Source organism: Hippopotamus amphibius, chromosome 10 (assembly GCF_030028045.1).
Source record: "Hippopotamus amphibius kiboko isolate mHipAmp2 chromosome 10, mHipAmp2.hap2, whole genome shotgun sequence".
Lineage (NCBI taxonomy): Eukaryota > Metazoa > Chordata > Mammalia > Artiodactyla > Hippopotamidae > Hippopotamus > Hippopotamus amphibius.
In genome coordinates this window covers 17,128,325-17,151,742 of record NC_080195.1, presented here as the reverse complement: position 1 = coordinate 17,151,742, position 23,418 = coordinate 17,128,325, and the positions used below count along the sequence as shown (strand labels likewise).

At 41.8% G+C, this 23,418-nt stretch overlaps 1 protein-coding gene and 1 long non-coding RNA gene across 5 annotated transcripts in view; one reads left to right on the top strand and one right to left on the bottom strand.

Annotated features, from left to right (window-relative positions):
* The window catches only part of MTUS1 (microtubule associated scaffold protein 1), a 157,107-nt gene that overhangs the window by 9,329 nt on the left and 124,360 nt on the right, over positions 1–23,418 (bottom strand). The window contains 3 exon segments of the mRNA XM_057696751.1: positions 85–299; positions 14,415–14,481; positions 22,463–22,677. Coding sequence (XP_057552734.1) covers positions 85–299; positions 14,415–14,481; positions 22,463–22,677 — 497 coding nt within the window.
* LOC130829985 (uncharacterized) overlaps positions 1,030–23,418 on the top strand; it is a 57,181-nt gene continuing 34,792 nt past the window's right edge. For 3 of the 4 annotated variants that reach the window (XR_009047691.1, XR_009047689.1, XR_009047692.1), the window contains exons 1-2: positions 1,030–1,136; positions 1,735–1,850. This is a non-coding gene — a long non-coding RNA (uncharacterized LOC130829985). Of the gene's footprint in view, positions 1,137–1,734; positions 1,851–8,968; positions 9,328–23,418 lie in introns of those variants that run through there. The other variant, XR_009047690.1, reaches the window with a different exon arrangement.

Sequence of the window (23,418 nt, the reverse complement as noted above, 5' to 3'; positions counted from 1 at the left end):
AAAAGAAGACCACCATCAGACAACAGTTAGAATTCAAATTAACAGCTGTGGCCAAGCACACGCTCAGGTTCTTAAAGCACAGACCTGCTCCTGCAACTGAGTTTTGTACTTCTCTGCCTCTTCGATGTAGATATTCTGAAGCTTTTCACACTCCCCGGTGTAAAATTCTTTAAGTCGATTCTCCAGCTCTGTCAGGTCAGTCTGGTGCTGCTGGTTTAGCTTCTGGACAAATCCTTCATAAGCTATCTGCAACTCATTCCTGGCTTTTTCTAACTTCTCACAGGTGGTTGAAGCAGTGACTGAAAAGAGATGGAAAAAGAAAAGGGAAAATGCACTGAACCTGCTAAATGTCCTAAATTCATAACATTCACACACAGCTGTGATGACTCTGGAAGCATAAACACAGGGCTCTCAGAGTACTCAATTCTGGACCAGATTTTCAAACATAATAGTACAGAAGTGAACAATAAAAGGGAAGGTGAGGAAAAGGTCTCTGGTAGCAAAAAGCCAGCTGTCTATCAAGCAGTAAGAGAAGTCCTTGGGCAGAGCCAGGTTCCCAAGTGAAGAGCATCGTTTCACATGGTCACCAATCAGTGCAGGGGCAGTAAGGAGAAGAGGCTCTGATTGGCCAAGGTGGCTCTAAAACGGGCCAGCCACTAGGGGAGGAAGCTGAGATACAGGAGAAACAGGTAAGACCAGAAAGAAGAAGTAAATAGACTTTAAGCTTGTACGTAATCAGAGCGAATTTAAACTCGTTACTTCAAAAATACAGTAATAAAAACAAAAAAAAAAAATAGAATATATTGAACACAAATCAACAGAACGTAAAAATTAGGAAAAACACATTGAGAAGCTTAACATTTTGAAGAGGCAAAGTAATTTGATAAACATAAAATCAGAGCACCCTAATTCTTCACTACCACTACCAGAAACAGAAGTACTAACACTAATTTGCTGAACTTGCACGTACATACATGCCCACACACGCTGTAAAAAATCTTGAAAGAGCTCTGTCATTTCTCAGGAAGCCTGACTTTGGGCTTTTCCAGCCTCCCTGGAGTGCTACTGTATCTGTGAGGATAATGCATGTTCTCAACATCCCAGAGAGCCCATGGACTCATACAAAATGGGTACTGGTAAGTCTGTTATAAAGTAATCCTTAACTCTCTTTTGGTAAGGAATATATATTACTGGAGTAGTAGAAGGAAAAAGATTGTATTAGGGCAGAGAAAAAGAGTTCAGATAAATGACTATTCTACCTAAGTAATGGGAAATTTGCTGGCGCCTAGGATGTATTTCAGGCAATGGTGTAGACTTGTTTTTCTTGGGAATATGCCACATGGTAGTAGAAATACCAGCCACTTGTCCCATATCAGTATCTCTTCAGAGGTAAAATAAGCCTTACTGAGATAGTGACAAGCATAGTATCTGCTAAAGAGAACCCTTAAAATTCAAATAAGCCCACAAATATTTACTGAAGGGGGAAGGAACTAATAGTAAAAGCAAAAACAAAGAACAAACTACTCCTCTGGTATCAAGGGTGAAAACTATACTTCACCATAAGCCATGGTGGGAGACTGCACAGTGCATCTTGGGAACTAGAACGTCCCTAAGGCAGAGAAGTTGGAGAGAAGACTCAAAAACGTAGATGGAGGCCAGATCATAGAGACTATCAGCATCACTGACAACTCAGGCCTTTGGGACTAAATTTGGGAAGTTATGTTTTTCTTTAAGAGAATGTAGCAGAAGATGACAGCCATGCTGATTGCTACTGAAGACCCTCCCCACATCACTCATCATTTATCGAAGGAGGAAAAAGTGATTCAAGAAGGCAGATGTCAGCCAAAAAAGTAAGTGTATTCACTTCTGCTGCCTTTCCAAAATAACACAAATAAAATGATGGGGCCATAAGCCTCCTTGTGTGAATTCCATGTTAGAGCTCTATACGAAAGTAGTAGACAGAGGGACTTCCTAGGTGGTACAGTGGTTAAGAATCTGCCTTCCAATGCAGGGGAGACGCATTCCATCCCTCCTCCAGGAAGATCCCACATGCCGTGTAGCAACTAAGCCCATGTGCCACAACTATTGAGCCCATGTGCTGCAACTACTGAAGCCCATGCGCCTAGAGCCTGTGCTCTGCAACCAGAGAAGCCACAGCAATGAGGAGCCTACGCACCACAATGAAGAGTAGCCCCCACTCGCAACAACTAGACAAAGCCCATGTGCAGCAATGAACACTCAATACAGCCAATAAATAAATAAGTAAATTTATATATAAAAAAGTAGTAGACAGAAAACTATATTGCAAATGGTCAATAAAGGCATCAAAATAACTGTTCTAGTCAGAGAAACCTTGACTTCACACAGCCTTTGACTTAATTCCCTCGGGATTTCAGATACCAGCAAAGTAGAAAACAAAACAAAAAATTCTAGCTCATCTAAATGCTCTTATCTGAGATAAAACGTCTAAGTGAACCAAAAACTAGAAGAGCTTCTGTGTGGAAGTTAACAGTATGCCACACCTGCTGGGTCTCAACACATCTGCTTGTAATCAAAGACTGTCAGTTTGAATGTGTAACTGTGTAACTTTAAACACTGTGCCACCAGGGAAGCCCCTGTGTAACTTTAAAATCAAAAAAGTGTGGAAATCCTCACACTGGCAGCTGGACAGTTTGTTTCCTTTTTTTTTTTTTTTTTTTAAGAAGCTTAAATAGTGTTTAATTTTGTTGGCCACTGGGCCAGAGGTGCAGGGAGGACAGAAGGGAAGGAAGGGGAAAGTGGAAAAATAAAACAAACCGGCCGGACAGGGAAGCGATGGTTACTGCGGTTAGGACAACAGTCCCAAGGCAGGACCGGCCCCAGGTGGTGACATCAGCCTGCAGCTGTGGGGGAACAGCTGGGCTGAAGTGATCCCTCACACAAATGGCTCTACTTTGACTTCATTGGCCTGGGCTCCTGGGGAAGCATTTATCTGGCATAAAGACTCATGAGATGCATTTCTAAAGGACACACATATCAACGCTTTATCAAGGGTTCTCAGTACCCGTCGCTGGACACATTCGTGGGGAGAGTTGGGGATGCCAGCCCTGGGGCTTCAGTCCTGGACTTTCTTTGTACTTATTTCAGTTTAGAAGCAATTTCTATGCCACCTGGGCTCTCTTACTTCTGTTCTCAGTCTTGTCTTTTCCTTGCTTATTCTCCATAATTCCACTCTCAATTGATCAGATGCCTGACACAGCCAAAATCAAACATAAATCTTTCAGAATTTGGACTAAGCAAGGAGTTTTCACACAGTGTTAGACGATATTGTTTTCATGAAGTTAGTGCATGGGTGCAAAATCCACACAGTACAAAGTAGTCCTTTTGTCCTTGCTGTTTTAATCCTTCTATTAGGCGTTTTTTAAAAGCACATCTATGATTAAAGGCACCAAAGAGACCACTGCCTGTAGAAAAATTGATGGATTATTTTTGTGCACATATTGGTAAAATGCAGAAGCCCTTTCCAGCAATCTATTAATTAAAACGAGAAACAGAGTTTTCAGAATTAAGAAACAGAGAAAGAAACCAACTCATTTACAAGATCAGCCCTAAAACATAAGGCCACATTTCAAGCTGGAAGTTGACATTTTCAACCTCAGGTGAACCAGGCCTGAGAAGCATTCAAGGCCAACGACAGAACAGGAAACACAGAGGGACACTCCCCTGACAGTTTAAAACATGGATAACTGAGCAAGGAAAAACATATTCCAGAAATTTTTCCTTTTTGATTATCTGGATGACGTCTAGAGAGGCCCAATGCCAGGATCAAATATAACCTTGAAATCAGAACTGGCTTCTAGCAGTTTTCCCCGAGGAGTGAAGTACAGCTATTTCCTAATTGGTCCTGGTGGCCTTTACTAAGAGGAAGAGGTCAGATTTTTATTATTTCCATCTCATAGAGACCAATTTCCCTTGGTGACTGATAAATGTACTGTTTACAGAGAAAAACATTACACAACCATGTCCCTAAATTGTTAGTAGTCTTTTGAAATGATACAGGGCTTTCTTAATTTTTATATCCGAGCAGCAGGCTTCATCATGGGACAAATGGAAATGCTTTAATTCTCAGGAATATAAATTAATGTCTTAGAAGAGAGCTAAATACTTAGGTTCAAATCTCAGCCACACCACTTACCTGCTCTGTGGTTTGAGCAAATTACTTAAGCTTTCTAAGCCTGAACTTCCTTATTTTTAAGATGGAGATCATATTAGTACCTTCCCTGCAGGATTAAATAAAATACATGTGAAGTGCTTGGCTGGGTGCCTGACCAGAGTAAGTATAACCAATGTTACTATTACTAGGTTTGCAAAAGTCCACCAATTCAAATGTGTCTGAAGACTCTTCAAAGACATGCTTGGGGGTGGGGGTCCTATGACAGAATGTGGCAGTTACAAAGATGCACTGCTTGTCTAGCATTCAAGGAAGATCAACACACACACACACGCACACACACACACACACACACACACACACACACACAGATAGGATACATACCCACCTCAAAACTTCACTAATACTATTGTTCTTGACATTATATGCAATAGAATTTCCCCAAGTTTTAAATAATTTTATCTAAACTGGACATAAAATATGAAAGAGAAAAAAGAAAAAACTAGGGTGGTAAGGTCACTGTGAAGATTGTGCAAAGTTTCATGATGCCGTATGAGACATCGTGACAGAAAGAAAAGACAAACAGGAAAGTAAGATGACTTCACTCTCCAGCTGTACACCCACACTCTTCCTAGATGCTTCCAGCAGGACTGCTATGGGTGCCAACCCTTCCTTGAGCAGAGTTCCCTTCCCCATCCCATCCAGGAGGGAAATGAGATGTCTGGTCCAGCCTTTCCTGACTCCTCTGGGTCTCTCTCAGTCTCTCTCAGGCCACGTCACCTGCTTTTATTTCTGGGCACCTTCCACTCCTTTCTTTGACAGCACACACTTCTCAGGACAGACATGCTTTTTAAATAACAACTTGTAACTGTGGAATAATTTTAGATTGATAGACAAGGTACAAAGAGATAGAACCAGGAGCTCCTGTATACCCTTCACCTAGCTTCCCCAGATGTTACCATCTTTCGTAACCACGGGACATTCATCAAAGCTAAGATTTTAACACTGAAGCAATACTAGAAACTCTACTACAGACTTTATTCCAATTTCACCAGTTCGTCCACTAATGCCCCCCCCCCCTTTTTAAATAAACTTCTTTAGAATAATTTTAGATTTTCAGAAAACTTGCAAGGATAGAATAGTTCCCGGATACCTCTCACCCAGTTTTTGCTGATGATTATATATTATGACAGGACATTTGTCAAAACTAAGAAACCAACATTGGCACGTTGTTAGTAACGAAACTCCGAACTCTGTCCTTTCTTTCTGTTCCAGGCTCCGACCCAAGTTAGCACCCTGCATTTAGTCATCACATCTCCTTCGTCTTCCCTAATCTGTGAATCTTTCCTTGCTTTTCATCATCTTGACAATTTTGAAGAGTCATCCGGCATTTTACAGAATGTCCCTCAATTTGGGCTTGTCTGACGTTTTCTCTACATATTCCTCTGACCCAGAAATTCCACTAATAAGAATTTATCTTACAGACATACTCCCACACATATAAAATGAGGGACATATGAGGCTGTTCTCTAGAGCTTTTTTTTTTTTTCTTTGGGGGCGGGGAGCTGCATGGCTTGCAGGATCTTAGTTCCCCAATCAGGGATCAAACCCACGCCCCTTGCAGTGGAAGTCTTAACTGCTGGACCACCAGGGAAGTCCCATGCTAGAGCATTTTTTGTAAGAGCAAAACATTACAAATAACTGAATGTCCACCATGAAGAAACTGGTTAAATTAATTATGGTATATCTATATAATGGAACACTTTCCGAAAAAATAATTTTACAGCTGTTTAAAAAAAATACTGAAGAAGTTCTTTGTGTATTCATCTGTAAGAAATGCTAAGCGGAAAACAAGGTGCAGAACAGCATGTATAATATGCTGCCACCTGTGTATAAAAGGAAGGGGAAACAAACATTTATCTTACCTTACTTCTCCTGTACCCCAGCCCCAGAACCAGGAATGGGGACACAACCTTCTATCATGGTAGCACGATTATTTCATAGTATTATTCTTTGAAGAGAAATCTACTCATGACACACTTCCAGGGCAAGTGACCATGTTGGTTACTCTCTTAAACAGGGGTCTAATCTGCTTAAAATTGGAGATAATAAGATACCTGAACAAAGTAACCAAGAAGCCCTTTTTAAAAAGTAAAATGCTACTTTGTGGCGAGGCGGGTGCCCACAGAACAACAGAAGAGTAGAGACCTAGACTATCAACAACAAGCATTTCCAGCTCCTGCAGATCAATACTACCTGCTCTGCTAACCTTACAGCTGGGTGAGGATAAAGTGAAAGTGTTCTATTTTGGACAGCAAATCTTCACAGACTGTTTGTGGAACGACTGTCTACTCATAAAAGCCCCAGGTTTTGCTCCCCAAAGGTACTGCAATTTCTTGCACAAGACAAGAAATTTGGCAGACATGTGAGAGAGACAAAGGTCTCTTTCTAAACTTCAAAATCAGCTACAAATAACTTTTAGATTGCTCTTGGGAATTATATGAATTGACAAGAACTGATTTCAAAAGCCTTCTACTAATTGCAACTTACTAGGAATTTACTTCCACAAATCGCCTGCACCATCAAGTCCATTCTCCCATTAATACCACCTTCCTTTTAAAACTCAATTCATACTTTACAAAATGCTTTCCCACTTATTTCATGTAGTGTAATATAATCTTGTCTAGAGTTAATAACACAGGCATCATCTTAAATCTCACTCTACTAGAGTGGGAATGGACGTGGCAGAACTGGGTCTAGAACTCAACCCACTCAGCCCTTTTCAATGCAGATTCTACAGCACGGAACACGGAACCTGATCTGAGTGGCTGTTTTCTCAACTTGAGATGCACTAAGAGAGAAGTTCATTCATTCACAAAATGGACACCTCAGAGTAACAGGGCTTAATTCTCTTGTGGAAGCTACAGAGATTGCAATGTAAGGCAGGTAAAAAAAAAGAACAAACAATCTTCTTTTCCCCCTACACCGACTAGTCCTGATGAAATCATGTTCACATGCAAGATGACGGTCTGGCCCAGGCACAGATCTTAGTACAGAGGTGCCAGCTGGGCCTTCACGGAGCCTTGGGTTCTCCCTGCCAATAACAGTCTGAAAAGGCTTTGCTGTTTTTCAGCTTACTCACTGGCCAACAACATGCTGCAAAACAGATGCTTTCATAATCACAATAGCAAGCGTCCCATGCACCAAGCAAAACATGCAGGCTTGAAAGTGGACCCAAGTCAAAAGTCTGGCTGAATAACTAGCATAAATGTTCTAAGCTTCAGGCCTGAGGACAGTGAGTTAAGACTTTAAGGAAATCGCATTTCAATCAAAAGAATACATTTCATGTTAATAAAAAGGTGAGTCCAATACTATTATGCGTTTCCTCCCTGAGGACTCATTTTTAGGGGGCAAGGTTCAAAAGGGCAGGTCAAAGTTACTGGCATGCATACGATTTGGAAGCCGACGTACAAGAATGGACTCAGTTCAGCTGGAGCTATTTGGTCTTATTCTCTACTGTGCTCACTTAAGTCTTACATATATACATTTTTTTACATTAAATAAACAACATTCTGGACAGCTAGTGTGCTGTCAAAGTGCGGTCCAGAGAGCACCTGGATGATCATTACAAGTGGACTCCTCCATCCCAAGCCACCTGAGTCGGAACCGGGAGTCTGCATTTTAACCTGGCCTACTGTATTACACAGTGAAGTCTGAGAACCACCATTCTAGACAAACAACATTAAATCAGGAAAAACCAAACATATCAAACTGGACGAGGACAAGTGAAGAAAAAGATCAGGACAAGGAAGAAGACTCAATAGGCTTTCAGAACAGACACCCTTGGTAACACTGTGCATCTGTACAGGTGAAAGAACACAACCCTTCACTTACAGAGACAGCCAGCCAAAGTCTACATTTAGGACAGACAGTCATGGATAGAAAAAGAAAAAGCCAAGTGTGAGACGCAATCAACTCCATCTTCAATTAGCTCAGTGAGATAAAAAATTCTGTTTTGGCATACAGTTGGTTTTCATTATATATTAATAGATTTTTCACGAAAGCTCACTTCAAAAATCACTTCTGGAATTCTGCAACTCAAAAGTGACTTAACTGTAAAGAGTTTTAAAATTACTCTAAATATACAACCTTGTTAAACCACAACTGTATACAAAACGAGTGAAAGAATTAACACATTCCACAAAGGTGCAGGGGGACTCAAGTTCACAGACAGTCCAAGTGTTGATTAGACAATGTGTACACTGCTTTAGGCAGAGCCAAGTCACTTTTTTCTAGTAGATAATGAGATATCTTAATCTAATAATACTTCTTGAATATCGATGCAAATGAGTTTATATCAAATGATTCCCCACTCTTTCAAATAGTTTCATTATGGTTTCTTTTTTGTGATTAACAGGAATTTGGTGGTCCAGCCATCCTAGGTTTTTATCCAGGCGTTTTGCTTTTCAAGCTTACTGACCTTAAGAAAGTTATATAACTTTTATGCCTCAATTCCTCCCTCCCTCCCCCCTCCCTCCCTATGCAATGCAAACCAGTAGACTCAGAGATGAACACCAAAGTCAGGAAAGAGCAGGCACTCAACAAATGCTGGTGCCACACCCAGCATCTTTACCCACAGGGCAAAATCAACTAGTCCTTTACATCATTATTATGGGAATTCCAGGAATATTTAGTGAATTAAGGGTGAAAATCTCATTTGTATTAGGACATAGAAACAATAGGGACAAATGTATAAAAAGATGTGAGCTGGCTATGCATTCTGACGGTTACAAACTACCTTTTTCTTCATTAATTTAGATGAAAAAAATGTGATTCCGATGACTAAGATTAATTTAAATACAGTAGGAACCCCAAAAGATCATCATCACGGCTCTCCATTACATCAACATGACCCTAAGAAAGAATCTCGATGACACATTTATTCCGTGTCTCAGAGGACAAATGTTTGCTGTGGACTGTGTAGACCATTAAACTCAACTGCAATTTATTTCAAGGGCTGACAGTTTCAAAATGACCTGATTAACTGGGATTGTCAGGCATAATGTAAAATGTTTCCAAGAGAATTACAGCTCATCTTACTTTATTGCTTTTTTTTTTAAACAGTTTTTAGGAAAATATCTGTGTACAGAAACCATCAAGTATTAGCATATATAAAGATAAAATCTACCTTCCCTAGCTACCGTCCTCAGCTGTGAAATCATTCACTCATTCTCTGAAGTACTAAGCATCAGGGGTACTAATTGCCAGGCAGAAGGTACTAGCTGGTAGAGCTACAAAGATGACGGTCATACTGGTCTTGCCCTTGAAGTGCTCACAGCTCTGCACTGGGAGAAGTGGTCTATAAGCAAATACCTATAAGAGCAAGGGTACAACAGAAGGTGCAGTTCACTTGCCTGAAAGATTGGGGTGAAATTCAGTTGAAGACAAGATATTTTAGCTAAGACTTTAAAAATGAGTAATGAGAAGAAGGCGTCTGGGGGCAAAAACCAGAAAGATGGTGGGAAGAAGAGAGCCTTTCAAACAGAATAACACATGCCAAAGAGGCACAAACAAGGCGTGAGTGAGCCTGGGGCTGGGACCTGGGGAGGGAAAAGGAGGTGTGTAGCGAGGGGGAACGAGGGTCCGACACCGTGAAGCCGCACTGGAAGGGTGCGGTCACATCACACACAGTGACCTTCGTATGTTTGGACTTCTTCCCAAAGCCAAATGGAGTCACTTCTGTTTGTTACAAATGTCCAGTAGAGGACACATATGAGATGTGCTCCAAGTATAGTCCTGGTAGCACTTAGGAGAGAAGCAGGCCTGGAGGCAAGGTGACCTGTTGGGTGACCACCGGGATATACTGCAGGTGAGAAATTAAAGGACTTAAGTTAGGACAGCAGCAACCAGAATGCTGAGGAGGGACGGGTCTGGGCGACGGTGGCAACACAGTCTGTATCATGTGGAGGCTGCAGGAAGGGGATCATGACCTTCCTTGCTAGCTTGGGTGGTAAGGGAATAATAATCCCCCGCAGAAGGTGAGGAACAGGCTTTGGGGGACAGGTCTGACTGAGGAGACCCTGCAGAGTGTGCAGGAAGCCAGGGGCTGGGGCGTCCGGGAGGTCTGATTACACTGGATTGGCTTGTCTAGAGGCAGCCCTTCCCTGGGAAAAATGTCTCTGCAGCTTGGGAAGGAGAGGACTAGAAAAATAAACCTGAGTCATCACCCTATAGGTTGTTTATGAAATCACGGGAGTGGGTAGGAGACCAGCTGACAATGAAAGCCTCACAATGACATTATTTAAGGAGTGAGTGGAACTATACATCCACTCAACAGACGCTCCCGTAGTCATTACACACGAGCATATGAAGACCATGGGAAAGTGCCTGACGTAAGTTTGAAAGTCAGAGTGTATACAATAACATGGAGCGATCTCAAAAACATTATGTGTGAAAGAAGCCAGACAAAAATAATTTGTTGTTGTGTTTCCATTTACATCGAATTCTAGAATGGACAAAACTAACCTACAGTGGTAAAAAAAAAAAAAAAAAAAAAAAAAAAGTAGGTCAGTGCTTGCTTCTAGGGGAAGAGGGTCTACTGGAAACGTCACCTAAAGGTGTAGGTTACATGAGTGTGTGTTTGTCAAAACTGATGGAACAATAAGCATCTCACTGCATGTAAATTATACCCTAGTGTTTAAAAAAAAAAAAAAAAGGACAAAATTATATATATTCATATAAACAAGGAATATGCCAAAGTAAAAGTTATGTCAGGGTAATGGAGCTATGGGCTAATTTCCCCTCACTAAAAAATTTTCATTAATTTTCACACAGTCTTAAATAAAAAGAAACTTTAGGGAATTTCCTGGTGGTCCAGTGGTTAGGACCCTGTGCTTTCACTGCGGGGGGGCCCTGGTTCCATCCCTGGTTGGGAAACTAAGGTCCCGCAAACCACGTGGTGCAGACTGGAAAAAGAAAAGAAACTTTAAAACCTAAAATGCCCATAAATATTTATCAATTACCCATGAAAGTGGAAAGCATGTATATTTTTTTCCATAGGAAGCAGGAATGGATCTCTGCAATTAAAGAGTTTACTGTCTGAAGACAATAGGAAAACAAAAGATATAGTATATACACAAATGCAAAATATTAAGGGCTCACTGGAGCAAAGGGGGCCTCATGGTTTTGTCCTGAGGAGACCGAGAGGGGGTTTTTAAAGAGTTTTTTGCAGAAGCAGATGGTAGGTCCTTCCACGAAGCAGGCATGGCTCAGACTCAGACACATACAGGAGGTGCTGGAGGTTATAAGCTGGGTTAACCTGGGAGCAGAGGGCACGTGTCAGGACACAAGTGAGACCACAGGGGGAAAGGCAGGCAGTGGAGGGCACCGCTGCAGGCAGTCAGGTGAAGACTGAAAGTGCAAGTGCAGACTTTACTTGGGTTTCAGTGCCTCTGAGTCTGAGTTGCCCTCTATTCTTTGCAATTCTTAGTAGTTTGGGAACCTTGCCTCAATTTTCATAGAGAAGGTAAAGAAAAATTAATGTGAAAGTGACAGCAATGATGATGACCTGTTGTGTCAGAGGGGAAAGGTGGGCACTTTGATGGCACTGATGCTGGCAGTGCTCTGCTCTTGCATTGCCTGTGAGGGACCAGGCACTATGCCTGTTGCTTCACATGTATTAGCATCTTATTCAAACACCACAACAATCCAGCACAACATATATGAACTTCCTCTCACTGGTGAGGAAACTGTGCTCAAAGAAGTCAGGTAACTTCCAACCAGGAGTGAATGGACAAAAACGCAGACTGGGGACTCTGCACCCCAAGCGCTTCTACCATATCAGGAAGGGGTCCAGCACATCTCACTTTTCCATTCGAACGTGAAGAGAAAAAACAGCCTGTCCTAAGGGATTTCTAATAATATTTAGTCGAGTTACTATTCCTCTCTGCAGGAGAGTCTCTGCCCTCACAAAATAGCAAATGCATTTACTGCACAGCTGTCAACAGCAGACAACTTAATACCTGCTATTTAATAGCAGTTGGTGGTAGATGCTTTGCAACAAGTTGCCTCATGTAATCCTCGTGGCCATCCTTGAGGCAGACACTGCCACCAAGCTGAGACAGAAGGCCTGTGCTCTGTCTTGCCCGCCCAAGATCACCCAGCTACCAAAGATCTGAATCTGGACAGAATGACCACACAGTCTAACCGCATCTAACCGCTCTGTACCACGGCCTGACATTTTAAACCTGAGCTGTAAACTTTGCTATGTAAACTTATTTCCAATGCAGCTCGTGCTACAATCAATCAAACGAGCAGCTTTGAGAACATTCTTCCCAGACTGTTTCATCAGGAGAACAATTTAAAGGCGTCTCTCCCCCTCCCTCAGGGAACCAAAACCCTTCCCCCAAATGCCCTGCGCTGTTGTCACCTGAGCAATTCGATCTGATTCACCAGCAGTAATGCCACACTTCCTGAAAGTCTAGCCTTGGGTGACCGGATGATACGGATGGACCACCCACCACACCCTGACACTCCGACAGCAGCAGTAAAGCCACACCGGGGCACTGGCCCCTTATCACAGAGGGGAAGGTGACAGTGGGTGCAAACAGCTACAGCTATTTCCTATTGGGCTAAGTGACTATAACTGGAGGTGCTGACTGCCTGGGTCCCACTGAGATCACTGAATCACACTATCCACTGAAAGGTGAAAAGAGGATTCCCCCATTCAAACCGACTGAATGAGAACAGTGTTCCTTGGCGTGTCTGCCTCGTCCTGGGTGGGGGGAGGCTGAAACGTGAATCCCCAGGGAAGCATGTCTCCACCTCTACTTGGTTAGAGTAAACCCTGAAACACACAAAAAAAAGTCCTCCTTCCTGATCTGCTAACCTTATATCCATTACATTATTTAAGGCACAGTCTAAAAGCAAGCTAAGCTGGTCATCTGGGTAATCAAAAGGGCACCAGTCACATTCAGTAACCTGGCAGAGAGCCTCAAACGTCTCTGGCAGCCGGGCTGTTTCTTATCTGTGGTTTCCTTGAATTGTTTTCCTAGAACTCTCAAGTCTTTGGGGTCCTGAAGTTCCATCTGTCTTACAATTACTTTTCCATAACGAGTTCTTTCTAAGGTCAGGAGAAAATGATGCCCCGGGGTAGGTGTTAGGGTGAGCCAAGCGTCTGGCGTTGCCCTGCATCAGGAGGTGAGAAGAGAAGAGGAACACAGAGGGAAGTCTCATCCCACGTTCAGGCTACTTGATCTCTGCCTGGGCGTGGGGGACGGCACGGGGTGGGAGTGGGCGGGTGGAATTTAAGAGTGTTCAAGTCCAGCAAATTATATTGACAGTGTTTAAACTCTGGTGTTGTCCAAAGTAAAAGGAGCAGTTTCTCCTGGAACTAGTCGGACATAATTTTCATCTCTGGCTGTTGCCTTTGCATTATTTATACAGTACCTACACACACTTTCAGCACACAAAGAAAACCGCAAAGGGCAAGGAAGGCAGCCTTTCAACGAACTGCTCCAGACCTGGCTGAAGCTACAGCGGGATTGTCTAGGGCTGTGGTGCCTACAGCCGATGGGGTTCCCAACGCAGTCAGCTCACTCCAACACGCAGGCTGAGGTAGGAAAGGCAGCATTGCCTCTGTTGCATGAACCCAGGACTCTTCCAGGATAGACAAGAACTAAAAGGGAGTTCGGCCTGGGAATAGCAGCGCTGAGGGGTTAGTGCCACAGACCTGAGAAGAACCTGGCTTCCTGTGGAGCTGGGTCCTTACTCACCACCAGACCAAGTGGAAGCTTAGCACAGAGCGTGCCTTCTAACGCTATACTCACTACTCACAGACCACCCCAAGGAAGTGTAATATAATTACTGCCATCGGAGAGGGAATTTTCTCACCACTCTTTAATATGAAAAATGGTTCCAGAAAAAACAAAACAAAACAAAAAACTCTGACGGAATTACTTAACAGGAATCCACACAATTACAGAAACCGTTCTGCCCCTCCCTTCAGGAAGAGAAATGGTTTGGTCATCAGAAGCTCTGCTAGGCTTAGATCAGTGCCCGGAATTCTGTGAACTTGAGGTCAAGCTGCCAAGATGCAACAGAAACGTCGATGGTTAAGTGTTTGCACAGATACTGGAGTGAGCGGCTAGCACTGCCAGCGTGCAGCTCCAGCCGCCACGCAGGGAGGAAAACCAACCTTGACAATTTTCCCCTCCACCCTGTAAAACTTGGAAGGGGAAAAAATAAAAAATAAAAAAGCTCTTACCTAGATCTCCCCGGAGGTTAACAAGTTCTTGAGATAGGGTTTTGTGTTGTTTCAGTGCTTCCTCCCGCTGTGGAAAACACACATCAAGTTACTAAATGTTTTCAAGAGGGTCCCTTTGAGTAAAGTACACATTCCTTATCACCAGGAAAACGAGACTCAGAATTGAGAAGCCGAGATATGAATCATTTAGGCTAACGTTTGTGTTGTTAAAAAACACAGATGTCCCTTAGTTGTTAAGGAAATTCACATTTCAAAAATCTGTATTTTCTCAGGTCCTCCTGAAACATTCATTTGAGGCACTGAATGGCCCATTTAAAAATATTTACTTTGAGCCATGCTTCATCGCTGATCTCAGAACCTTTCAGCTAATGCACGCCGTACTTAGGGCGTAATGCATTCTCCTCCTCCAAGGGCAATAAAGGCCTAACCAGTTTAAGATAAATATTTAATGTTCTAAACGTATGCACTTATATGCACTTTGTCCTATATTTGCAAATACAAAAGTTTCCTTAGGAGGTCAATCTTTTACTTCTAAAAGGAAGATGCAAAGTCTCTTACAAAGCTGTGGCGAAAAATATAACCCTTTAAAGACAAAATGAAATTAATTTTACTCAGCTACACGTTATTTTCTAAGGATGATAATATGCTGGATCAGGTATAATGCTAAGGAGATGTCAGAGAAACGAATCAAAGAAAACCAGGCAGCTGTTTCAGAATAAAAAAAAACCATGATCAATCTTTGCAAAAGAGAACATTTTCCAAGTTACCAGCAACTCATAAGCAAGCACACAGACACACACACTTGTACAAATACAGCAATTAGATACAGTTTCTTACGAGGCAGGTTCCCTCCCACCAGCGTGTAAGGAAGGAAAAGGCAAGAATCCAAAGCCCTCTGGACATGCGGCCACGGGGATCGCCCAGGACGCAGCTCCCACCGCAGAGCGTTGCGGACGGAGATCACGAGACCCACCGGCCTTTGCAGGCGAGAGTCCCTTGTCATTCAAAGCATTTCCTCCTCATGCCAGACAAGCTCTGCCTTCATCCCTGACGTCCTTCCAGAAAAGCGCTATAAACAAATACTAATTACCCTTGTTGCTGCACATGGAGAATAGAGGCACATTTTGCTGCCGGAGCAGCCCATTTTCCAGCTTCTGTCTCCAACTTCCCCCCACCCCCCTGCACCGTCCAAGAAGCGCACAGGTGGCCACGCCACCCACCAGTCCGGTCCGTCTGCATTCAAAGCTGCACCAGGAGGAGCGCCATTGGTCCTCGGTTGGCCTTACTTCACGTCCTGCAGGGTAGCGTGCGCCTTGGACGCCTCTGCTCCCAGGAGCTGATGCTGCAGCTTCTGCCTTTGGCACAGGCAGCCTGCGATTACTTAAAGCCACAGCCCTTCATTTATGAAAAACGAGAGCCAGACCTTAGATGGATCGATTGCCACTTACTTAAACATCAGCTGGTACAGTGGAAAGAAAAACCGATCTCCTCCGCGTGGATAATGGAGTTATTTTTAGATTTGTGAGCCTTTTTATTCCCCTCTCTGATTGAGGTCATTAGATTATCATACTTGCTAATTGAAAAGGGAAATTTGTTCTCCAAAACCCATATGCTATGTGAGTTATGAACGAGATGAGAGCGGTGAAAGTGTGTGTTGTACTTCGACTTTAATGTGACATTACAAAATGGATGATGTTTCCTGGAAAAATGAATTTGAATGCTCACAATGTGGTTCACTGGCATTTTAAGAAGTGTGACCTGATGATTTGAGAGTTGGAGACCAGATATATTTTATGATTTTTACTTTTTGTAGCAGTTTCTCACTGTCGCGGACGCTTAACGGCGACTGGAATTTAAGAAACTTTCTCCATGAGTACATTCTGGCCTTAGTGATATTCTAATGCTTGATTTTTAAAATGCAGTATTAGGTTGGTCTGAAATCACAAATCAGTAAGTCCAGGTTTTTTAAGTGAACAAGTAATGAGGTTTCTAATGTAGAAATTAAAGTTTGAGGAAAATCAACCTGGATAAAATTGGAAGAAAATCGAATAAAATATATATATATACACACACACACACTATATACTTCTCAATCTCAAATTTAATTCTAATTTTGTCTCCTTCATAATCTAGTTCAAGTATCAGCAAGTTTTGTCACTTGAGTGACAGGAAACCAGAAGACGGTTTTGCTAGATAGCCACAAGCAATCCTGTGACACATTCGGTGACCTTGCTTAAAATCCACTCTTTTCCAAAAGTAGCTAAATCATTAGTAGAAGGAAAAGCTGGCAAGAAGTTAAATCACTTTTCAAATTTATGGAAATTCTTAAATATGGAAAATTGAAAAACTAAGTTGGTATAAAATTTCCAGGAGTAATTTTGTAAACTTTTACATCCTATCATAAGTATCTACAAGGCAATCTTTTTGTATATTAAAGGGACTTTGGGGACAAGAAATTTCAGTACAGTTGAAATCCAAGGTTGGTTGAATCCCTGATACGGAACCTGTGGGTACAAGGACCAACTGTACTACCTTATTTTATATGAGGGACTGTAGCATCCCACAGATTCTGGTATCTGTTGCATGCAGGGGGTGGGGTCCTGGAATCAGTCCCCGCAGATACCAAGGGCCAGCTGTATCCATGTGGACTTTCCCCCAACTCTACTGCACTCAACCTTCCTCAATATCCAGAAGCCATGGATATCTTCTAGCCTCTGTCAATCCCAGTGATGGTAACAGGAAAACCATGGGGTCATTTTTCACTCTTCTTTGTCTAACAGTTATGCCAAAGTCAGTCAGCTCTTCCTTCCTAATGTGTCTTGAATCCACTGCACTTTTTCTATTAGTGCTGCCTCCAAACTTGTCCTGATCCTTGCCACCCCCATTCCTGAACTATGCAAAGCCTCCTTCCACACTATTTTGCAAAGGATTGCTAGATTTTATCCCATATTCTTGGTACATATAAATGCCCTTGCTCAACAAGAGTCTTCCATTGAGTGAATAAAAAATAAACTTTCATGAACCTCAATCACTCAGCCCCTATTTAGATACCCTACTCCTAAGTCACGCTCACCACGCATGTCCCACCTCCACAAGCTGGAATGCTTGGACTTCTGTACCTGATGCATTTTGTAAGCCTTTAGGGAATACTAACTGTCAATCACAGATACCCCACCCCCTTCCCCCACATGCCTAGACAGGACATTTATCCTTCTGAATTGGTTGGCAAGTGATTACTCAGTACAAATTAACCAAGTACCATTCCAGATACTGAGGGAAATATGGAAAAAATTTAAGACATGGTTTCTGCTTCATCAAGAAGCTTGGGACCTAGGTAGAACTAAAACATCCAGGCCCAATACTTTGAGGCAGATGACCTCATCTGAGGGGAAGCAGTACAGGATGATGGAAAAACCAAGGGCTTTAAATATAATCCTATGTGAAATGCCATCCACAGTGCCCACATCATAACAGGCACAGACTCAGTGTTAGTTTCCACCTGACTCACCTGGTAGCTTGCCCTTTAAAGACATTTACCCTTTGTCTGTAGATGACAAAATGCGTTTTGTCACTTAGATATTGATTGCCTGTTTCTTTTTATTTACCTGCTCCTATATCAGTGTTTCTGTCTTAGATGATAAACTCCTTATGGTCCAGATAACAAGTTTATTTAATTCTCTTTGTACTGTAACATTCAGAGTTCCACACAATGTGAAAAAGAAGAGGGAGGTGGGAATCTGGTTGGAAGAAATGTTTTTAAACTCTTGCATTAAATATATGAAGGGCTCCAAGAAAAAAATGGATTCACCATAATTTAATTAGGAGTCCCTGGGACACAGGCACTTAGTCTCTGGCTGTCGTCCCACTGGTGAGCCTCAATTTGCTAGCTTGAGAGCGTGTCAACAGCACAGGGGATCTTGCAGGAAAGAGCCTCGTTGGATGTATGCTCTCTCTGACCTGCTCCATCCCCACTATCACACAATGAATCATGGCCACTTTTTTTGGTCTCAGACATTTTTATGTATAGACTGCTAGTGTCATTCAAAATTCATCTTTGTTTAGGTGCTACTTTAGTTGTTAGAGTCCACTTTTAAAAATAGAATTGGAGGCACACTGAATACTTGCTCAGAGCTTTGGGGGGGGGGGGGTGTACCTAGAAACGTTTATGAAGAAATTGGGATTACTATCATCAATACTGCCCTTCACTCCGTCTGTCTGCACAGAACACTGTACAACTATGCAAGGATAAACCAATAATTAGAAAAAACTAAAACTAACAAGTGTGGCCTTTGAGAAATAGAAAATGTGGTAATGGTTTCCAGATTCATGAGACATGCATTAGAACTTCTGCTCTGTAATGAAAGATGTCTGCCACCAAAGTGGTCACGCTGTAGTTATTAAATAGACTTGCAACAAAAGGATAAGACAGTTCCAGGATTCCCTATATTCAACTATTTTTACCTACAATTTAATACTCTGAAACCATTTAGAAAAAGTTAGCAATAGCAAGATATCTATGTATATATAGATCAATAAATATCTACAATCTATCTACATATCTATATATCAATCACTTCATTGATGGGCATGAGAGAACCAAAGACTTAAGTAAAAATTTTGAAAAAATTGCTTAACTTTTCCCTTGGTTATATTTTTCCTTTCCGACTGTGTTTTAACAGTGCCTTGTACACATTAGGCAATCAGTAAATATTTGCTGATTGATCATAAAGAACTAGAAAAGAGCAAAGATCTTTTACATAAAGACTTTATATGTTCATCTTACAACTGGGATTCCATCCTCTTTTACTGATCTATTTGTTCATTCAGAGACACACAGCATGTCTATTGTGTCTAAGGCACTGTCATAGCAGCTGGGGTGGTTTCCTAAGAAAGCACCAGACACAGATCCTGCTCTCAGTGAGCTTCCTGTCTCAAAAACAGCTTCGAAATGGATACCTGTAAGGTAGAGAGTGACAGAGAAATGTAGGTGCTCTTAGAATCCACAGCGTAGATAAAACACAGAGCTAGGAGAGCCAGGAAAGTCTTGATAAAAGAGGGCATTTTTTAGCTGAGTTTTAAGAAGTTCAATGGAGTCACAATCACATGGGCATTAGGATCTAAGCTGGGTTTAAGATGAAATTCACATACAAGAAACTCATTCAGAGTCTGCCCTGCTGTGGACTGAAGCATCTCTCAGTGTGCCCAGCTCAGTGAAAGGTTTTCTCTAGTGCTGGACCTAGTCTTTCTCCAACTGAGCACCCGATAAAACGTTTGTGTGTTCAGGGGCCAAGTCGTATGGAAGGTAAGTATCTTTAAACACTAGGACCACATGGGAAGGACTGAGGATACAGCTGAAGGAAGACTCCTGTTGCCTGCCGCACGTCCGCTCCTGGGCCTTTGCTCACTGGTAGACACAGAGGGTAGGACAGCCTCATCTATTTAATTTGCATTTTTAACTTTGGTGGTTTGCATAATGAATCCATGTAAAGTAGATCCAGGTATAGTAAAGCTAATATAAGACAGATCTGAACAGGTAGATATTAGGGAGAAGGGTGGTAACCCAATAACGGAATTGAACAAAGGATAAAAAAGGTACAGGAAGTTTGTAGGGGATTTTGAGTTCATAGTGTCCTAGACCTGGGTTCAAGTCCTGGTCCTCCTCCTCTTATCAGCTGTCTGATGATAGTCAAGTTACTTAACAGCTCTATGTCTCAATTTTCTTATTTGTAAACTCCAACTTGTGTTTTTGGAGAGGATTTTATTAAGTAAGAATGCCTGGTACTTAGCAAATATTCAACAAATGTTAAACCCCTCTTGTTTCTCCTTTACCTCCCTGATTATACAGGTGAAGCATACAGGCAGTGAGGGGAAGGTTAAAAGGGTCTTATATTCCAAGTTACATACCAGAGTCACCCAAGAGAAATATAATGTGAGCCATGTATGTAATTTTAATTTCCTAGTGGCCACTTTCTTTAAAGATTAAATTAATTTGACAATATATTTTATTTAACCCAGTATATCCAAATTATCGTGTCAACATACAGTCAACAGAAAAGTTGCTAATGAGATATTTCACATTCTTTTATTTTCATACTGTCTTCGAAACCCATGTGTATTTTACACTTACTGCGTATCTCAATTCAGCCTGGCTGCACTTCAAGTGCTCAATAGCTTCATAAGGCTAGTGGCTACCATACAGGGCAGATCAGCTGTAGACAATGGAGCGCCACAGAAGGTAATCAGTGGAGTGGATGCAGTGCTGGGGATGGATACAGAGGAGAGAGTGCAAGCCTCCAGACTGGTTTAAGAAGTTATTATCAGAATCTAGGAGACAGTTATCCAGGGCGTGAACAAGGCTGGCATCAGTAGACATGGAAAAGAGGAGACGAAGGAAGGGGAGAAACACTGTGGGATAAGAACTCGTCAGACTTGCTTGCTTTCATGTGGGAAACAAAGCAAACTGAGTTGAACACAAGGTTATTGGGCTAGATATAGTAAAATAACTGGCTTGTCGCTAAGCAGACGAATGGTTCCCTGCATTTGACATTATGTAGTTTCCAATTTAGCTTACTTGATTACATTATAATAAAAACAAAAATACTGTATGCTACTGTCATTTAAAAGCTAGGTATATGTCTCCATCTCCCTCTCAAAAAAATATATTTGAACAAAGCTGTAAGATGTTCATGATATGCTGATTTAAACTGCCTACTAGCTTGGTTCCTCATCAAGGCACAGACCAAGTCTCATACACCTTTCTCCCCTGCCCCAGACAGGCAAGCACATCAGAGTAGCTTCTGTGAGAAATGAGTATCAGTTTGTTGGACTGAACTGAACTATGGAACAAGCAAATGGAACAGTTTTCTTTGTGAGATGTCATGTATCCTCATCTTTAAAACAGTGATTTAAAAATATCTAGAGAGCGCAAGCTGCCTTCTCATCTCAGTATTTCCCCTTAAATAATTATACTTTTTGTTGCTATGCCAGTAGCATATGTCATAGACACGTGGTTTTCTCAATGAATTTTAACTACTTCCTGAATTAACATCCTTGCAGAATATCAGGGAAGAGTAAGTAAGCAAAGAAAATCTGCTTCATGTTTGTTGTACCACAAACTATTTTAGGAATGGATGGAAATTCTGAAAGGATCCCCAGACCCATACCAGGAGTTATCTCAAAGGTGTTCTTTGACCCATAGATATAATCAACCTCATTTTTCAAAGAATTAAGCTCCGTGTGATCTGGAAAGCTACACATAGTTAGACAAAAAAAAAAAGTGAAAAAAGTTAATGCTGTGAAATAAAATTCACATTGTATGGCAAGACGAGAAAAATTTAAACATAAAAAATGTTCTCTGCCCTTTGGCCTCCTCCCTTCTACTGTGCATTGTGTGTCTGTATTTTGCATCGACCAGAGTGCCCCCCAACCCCACCTCCACCGCCAATACCTGCTCAACCATGAAAAGCCACATTCTCGTAGCACCAAGCCAACTCCTTAAAGATAACATTCCCTCTAGAGCTTGTAAGGGGTCACATGACTGACCGCTTTGTACTTGCAGACGTGGATGGCGTACACTGTCAATAATGTGTTGCCCTCTGCCTCAAACAACATATAAATAACGGTGCCTTGACTTCTAAGGGGTGGAACAGTTCTCAGAGCTTTCCGAGATGCTGTTCCCAGGTTAAAATCCTCAGTTTGGCTCAAACAAAATTTTCTATTTCTTTCTTAGTTCAACTGATTAATTTTTCTTATTGGCAATGCTAATATAGTCTAGAAGGGTATAGACGTTTAACAGGCAATTCAGTTTTCACTGTTGTCGGTCTGAGAGACTCCAGAGGAGAAAGGGAAGTCCTAAGAAATGTTTCAATCCCAGATTTCTAGAGTGACTCAGGGATCAAGTGAGTTGACAAAAGCATCACTGGGTGAATTACATGTGATCTTACCAATCGTTAACTTAGAGATATTCACCAGACGGGCAGGAGCACTGCCCATCCCCTGCCCCGCCCCCACCTCAGTGAGAGGGCTGCTTAGAGGATACACATCCTTACCTCAGACAGTAGGTGCTGAATCACAACTGTCAATGCTTCAAACTTGGTATTACCACGGGAGAGAAGCTGCTTGAGCTGCAGGATAAATCCACTTTGGTTTTCACATTTTGTTTTATACTGAGCCAACTCAAGTGTTTTTTCAGAGGACAGCACATCTGGAGACGTCTGGGTCTGGATGCATAAACTTCTGGGGTTCTTTTGTCTGCCCTTTTCAACTGCAAAAGGAATGAATATAGGCAGGAAAATATGTGACTTTAATTTTTATAACCATGACCATCTGGCTTCACAAACAACTAGAGAAGCCACAGAAATGCACTTAAGTTATGTTTATGTAAGGAAAGTATATGGATGAGGACAGGGATTAACCAAATATCCAGATGTCTGGAACTCAGATACACAGACGATGGCTTCAGTTCTGACTTAAAAAGATATATATGGGGCAGAGAGTTAGGGGCATGAAACAAACAGGCGTACCAACCCAGAAACATGAACATGGTGTGCAAAATAATGTGGATTTCATAGTTCCTAATTTTCCAGGTAAATTGGTACAGAAACCTGACTGCGATGGGTACCCCGACCACATTCTGATCACACAGGTTGAAAAAACACACACAAATGACTGTACTTTAAATGCCTTTCCCGCTTCCTATATGTTTCCTACCAACTTCCCGTCCTTGCCCTGCCGATGGCCTGGTCCTTACCAAGATTTATACTATAAACTAGTCATTTCCTAATCCCTGATGAACTGCCACATATACCTTGAAAATCTACTCACTTTTAACCCCTGATCTTTAAACTCACTGATAAGAGTATTATACTCTTTTTTTATTTATTTATTTATATTTTTTTGGGTATACTCTTTTTAAAAAATTTTTCATTTTATATTGAACTATAGTTGATTTACAGTGTTGTGTTAGTCTTGTAGTTGCTGTAGTTTGTATAGCAAAGGGATTCAG